The following is a 5,498-nucleotide window of genomic DNA, read 5'->3' as shown; positions in this document are numbered from 1 at the left end:
CTTTGGCTCTCCTGCAAACAGGTCATCAGCATTTATCTGAGCTTGCAAATAACAGCTAGGAGCTCTGAGATCTTTTATTTATACTTTTGAAAAATCACAGATATTCAAAATAAAAGGATATTTTATCCTCCTCATCCAACATTCTAGGTTAGAAATCTTCAAACCCTGCATATTTTAAAAACTGTTTATTTTAGTAACATCTTCCTGGGTCCCTCCACATTTGATGCAGCATCTTTATTTTCCTACCTTTCTAAAAGTATTGTCTGCCTCAGGTGATCTAGCTTACAAACAATTTTAACGTAATTTTAAATAAATAGAACCCCCTGAAATGCAGATAAGTCAAACCAGGCCAATCTCCCAATTAAACTATCTTGAAAGGAATGTTCAGTCATTTGGAGACCTGTACAATGTACTACATTGTCAATTCACTTCTTCATTTTAAACAACCCCACTTCATACCAGCTTACTGTAGATCTCTTGAAAACTCCACAAGTGGCATACTTGAAATATCAGGCATTTTTCTTTAAAACATCTGGGATTCTCTTCAAGTGCTGGTAACTGAGGTCTATGTGCTGGTGTGTCTATGTGGGTAAGAGATATTTACAGATACTGAATTTGCTTAAAAAAACATCATTTTTGTGCCTCTTGCTATAATCTTTGCAAGCTTATGGTGAAGAGATTTTCTTGGAGCTTCTGTTAAGTACATTTTCTATGGTGCCACATATTCCAGTTTTAAGTTTGCTTTAAAAAAAAAAACTTCTCAGAAACATCAGATAATTGATATTCAGTGTCTTTTGTTCCAATTATGTTGCTTTGTTTGCACAATATCATCCAAACTACCAGAAATCTATTTGTTTCTAGAATTTACTTGGAACACACAACTTGGGAAGAGTTTACTATGAGCCCATTAAAGACCGGCATGGAAACATCCTCATAGTCACCATCAGAGAAGTGGAGACACTCTATTCATTTTTTAATGGCAAATGGATGCAAATCTCAAAACTACAAAGCCAGAGGAAGTCTTTGTCAACACCTGAGGAGCCTACAGCCTTAGACATTTTACTGATAACCATCCAGGTATGCAGTCTTTCAGTTTTCTAATACTGTATATTTAAAGTTCAAACACATTTATTGAGGGGTTAGTGAAATGTACTAAGACCCATTTACAAATGCAGTGATAGAATAGAGAGGGTCCAGAGGCATTTCACTGTTTGTATTCCACACACAGGAAAGGTTCAGAAGCTTATTTTTTATTTATCACTCTCCAGATACATAATTGGCCACACAATACAAGTGCACTGAGCACCCTGAAAATGGCCCTGACCAATACGCCAATGAGAAACATTGAGACAAATGTTTGAGTAGGGGTCTACAGGTAATATAATCAAAACATTAACACCTAAAGGGACTATAATAATAATACATTGCTAGACCGTGTGTGTGTGTGTGTGTGTGTGTGTGTGTGTGTATGTGTGTGTGTATAAAACACTATGAACAAAAACACTCTTACACATACTTACTTGTGTGTTCCTTCTAATATTCCTCTGGGTCAGGCAGGCATGATTAAATCCATTTTAGGAATGAAATAACCGAGGCTCAAAGAGATTCTATGACATAACGACCACACAGAGAGGCAGGTCTAGTGAAGCTAATGTAGCCTCAGCATATTCAGCTCTTCACTTGCATTAGCCCCTATCAGTGCCCTGGCAGGGATCCTAACAACTTCATATCCACAGTTTTGTATTCTTCTCGTCAAAGAAGGCACAGAAAATTGTATTCACTTTAGTCCCCACAAAACTTGGGTTTGCTCCTGGGCATACAGCTAGAAAGTGGCAGGACTGAAACTTAAACTCAGATCTTCTGGCTGGAATCAGGCTTCTTTCTGCTACATTCTGTCGCATCCTGGGGCAGGAGTTAGGATTTTAGTCACGAGGGATTGGAGATCAAACAAAGGATGAAAGATTCACCTGAGAACTGAATAGCCACCAAAATGCAAAATTCAGGCAGCTCTGATCAAGACTCAGGCTGGATGGCATAACTGGGATACAAAGTACATCTTCTGCTCCTGAGTCCAGCACTCTCTCCACACCACCACACTCCTCAGGTGTTCTTACGTGAGCATGGGCTTCACGCTGTTTCCCTTCCCTCCTTCCTTCCTTTCCTTCCTTCCCTTCTTCCTTCCCTTTCCTTTCCTTTTTTAAACCCAGTCATGGGGATGAGTTTGATAGTACTCTCCAGTTAGGCAGACAAGCTGGCAGAAACACCTACCTTAAATTGAGGTCTGGCATATATCCACAAGACAGCCAGTCCAGAGTAATGGAAAAGAAAGGGCTCAGTCCTACATAAACAAGCCAAACCCAACCCTTGATGCCAGTAGCCGCTCATGATCACCCTAAAAAACTAAGCCACCAGCCCACTAACTTACTTTAGTTCCCCACTGAGGAGTGGTTGATAGAATAATCTCACCTCTCCATTCCTTGCACTAACCCAAACCAGAATGGAGTCCAGTGTAGCAAAGGTAAGCTAATTGGTCAAAGCCAATACCTCTGGCTTTGATTTTATGGAATTTGGGTTCATATGAAATTGATAGAGGGTGTGTGTGTGTGCATGCGTGTGTGTGGGTGTGTGTGTGTGGGTGTGGGTGTGGGTGTGTATGTAGGAGGTGGGGGCAGGGACCATAGACACTATTCGTGGCTCCCCTCTTCACCCTTTATAAGCAAGTGCTAAAAGAAACATTTAAAAAAATCACAATAAATTGAGCTTTTACAGGGTGACTAATACACTAATCCCCTATAGGGATAAACTGGGGTCTGGGCTACCTTTGCTCCTAGAAACACAGCACAGGCCCCAGCATGATATAATACCTGGTTTCTCCTAGACTTATTACATTAAAAATGTGTTACAGGTGCAGAAAAATTCCAATCTGGCAAAAGGTTGTTAGAAAAGGAGACCAAAAATAGAGGCAAGATCAGGTTTCCACACAGATCCAAGTGGAAAATTTACCCCCGCTGACTGGCACATTTCTGCTTGATGTCATTCCCACCCACCCCCACTCTCCTTCTCCTCCTCCTCCTTCTTCTCTCTCCCCTCCTTCCCAATCAGGTCTTACACTAGAGAGGAAATAGGGGATAAAACTACTAGGGCTGGTATCCAGTCACTCCTGGACTTTAATTATGTCAGGAGTTGGCCCCAGCAACTCAACATGAAAGTAGTGACAAGTCTTGGTGTTTGCCCAAAGCAGGCGGGGTACTTCCCACAATTCTGGGCCACAAACCACTCTCTTTTCTCATGGTCAGTTGAGTGATGACCACTAGGCTTGGGGCTTCTTTCTGTTAGATCACAACACATATTGAGGCACCAGTTTGGAATATAGCACACGAGGGTGTGCTTCCTGACTCCACCTTGTCTAGTGATGTGACTAAGGCAAGATACTTCATTTCTGACCTCTTGTGTTTCCTCCCCTTCTTCCTTCAGCAAGAAACCCTACTTCATAGGGTTCCAAGGAAGATTAAATGAGTTAATATGTAAAGCATTAGAGAGTGGCACAAAGCGAGCACTCAATAAACGTTAGTGATTGTTATTATTTCTCTACTCGGAAAAATACAAACAATTCTAGGCCTCCTCGGGAGGTATCTAGGCCATCTCCTCCCATCCCTACCTTCCCATAAGACCCTGGTACTGGCTCAATCATCCGCTGGGGCATTGCACCACCACCTCTACCTTTCATAAGAACTAAGGAAAAGTTGTATAAAAACTGTATGGTCTGCAATGCGGTTTTCAAAACAGGTAAGGGCTTTAAGAAACTCTGGGTCTATAATCTACTAATCCCTAGGGCCCCAGGGAAACTCCAGGGTCTAACCCTCTCAAATTCTTGACCCTCTCAAGTCCCAGACCTTCATTACGGGCCTTTCTCATATCTAGAAGAAAGAGAGAAATCCTTCACACACCTGTCTGGGAAGGATAAGAGAGTTACTATGGACAAATTAGAGTCCCTCTGAGCAAACTAATTGGCAGTGAGAGTACTTCCAATAGAGAGGACCCTCTCAGGTGCTGAGTTACCCAGACATTGACCTCCAGGGTCACCTTAATAACTGGAAACTTCACAGGTAAACTTTTCTTTGAAGCTTAATCTTTCACATTTGCACATTTTCAAGTTTATAACACTCTGTTACATCTATAATATCATTTGATCTTCATGAAAACCCAGTGAGATTGAGTGAGTAATTTCATTGTGTCTCATTCACAGATGAAGCTATGGATTTCAGGGAAATAATTCCTTAGGGTCATATTAGCAAAAAAGCAGCATAGGAGAAACTAGGGCCCAAATCTTCTGACACCTGGTCAGGTACCTTTCCCATTTTCCCAAGCCGCTTTACATGCCCTCCCCCTCCTTTTCTCTGTATCCTTAAAAAAAAAAAAAAAAAAAAAAAAAGTGTCATCCTAGAGAGGATATGCTAAAGTTTACCTTCTGGTCCCTCCCAGCTCTGCTTTCCTTCTCCTTCTCCTTCGGCATTCCTGTCACCCTGTGTCTTCTCACACCTGCAATACCCAGGACCTACTACTTCTTCTGCCCTTTTCTGTTGTTGTTTCTTTTTTCCAGTACATTCCTGCTCTTTCTACCCCCAAGCAGCCCCTAACATGGGGATCAAAAACTACAGGAATCAGGAAGATGAATGAAAATGAGCCAATTGAGCTGCACATGAGAAACAATTAGGTTCACACAAAAACTTGTTTATATCAGTGTTCATAACAGAAAAAGAGTGGAAACAACCAAATGTAATGACTGATAAATGGATAACAAAAGTGATATCCATATAATGGAATATTATTCCGCCATAAAAATGAGTGAAGTACTGATCCATGCTGCAAAGTGGATGAACCTTGAGATCAAACATCATGCTAAGTGAAAGAAGCCAGACACAAAATGCCACATATTGTATGATTCCATTTATATGAAATGCCCAGAATATGCAAATCCACAAAGACAGAAAGTAGATGAGTGGTTCTAGGGGTAGAGGGAGGAGGGATGACAGCTAATGAATGCAAGTGATGGAGTGATGAAAATGATCGGGAATTAGGTAGTGCTGAGAGCAGCACAAGCTTGTGAACATAGGAAAAAAACACAGAATCTCACACTTTAAAAGGGTGAATCTCAATTTTAAAAAAAGGAGCAAGTGGAAGTAACAGAGACTACAATAATCTGGAGGGCCCTTGTGCCATGTAAAGAACAGCCCGTTCAGCCACAGCCAACTGCAGTGGAAAAAAGTGGTCCCAATGTTGAATGTTTTCCCATTTTTAAAGAGAAGTTCAAAATCTAGAGTTTTGGATAAAATATCCTTATTTTTAAAAGTTAGGAAATAATTTAGAAAATTTAAATTCTTTGCAAACCCTATAATCTTGGGCCCACAAATACCTGGGCCACCATTTTCTGACCTTTGCTGTCCCTGGTCAATTCAGTTTCCATCCGCTGTGCAAAACTAAAGCCCTGTGGTTACTGG

The 5,498-nt window shown here is 41.1% G+C and overlaps 1 protein-coding gene across 1 annotated transcript in view; it reads left to right on the top strand.

The window, feature by feature from the left end:
• Window positions 1–5,498, top strand: part of ANKFN1 (ankyrin repeat and fibronectin type III domain containing 1) — a 142,045-nt gene that overhangs the window by 88,338 nt on the left and 48,209 nt on the right. Inside the window, 1 exon segment of the mRNA XM_047833133.1 lies at window positions 862–1,077. Within this exon segment, the coding sequence (XP_047689089.1) occupies window positions 862–1,077 (216 nt within the window).

The sequence above is a fragment of the Prionailurus viverrinus genome, chromosome E1 (assembly GCF_022837055.1).
Source record: "Prionailurus viverrinus isolate Anna chromosome E1, UM_Priviv_1.0, whole genome shotgun sequence".
NCBI classification, from domain to species: domain Eukaryota; kingdom Metazoa; phylum Chordata; class Mammalia; order Carnivora; family Felidae; genus Prionailurus; species Prionailurus viverrinus.
The sequence above is the reverse complement of the archived record's forward strand: the minus strand, read 5'-3'. Positions and strand labels throughout refer to the sequence as shown.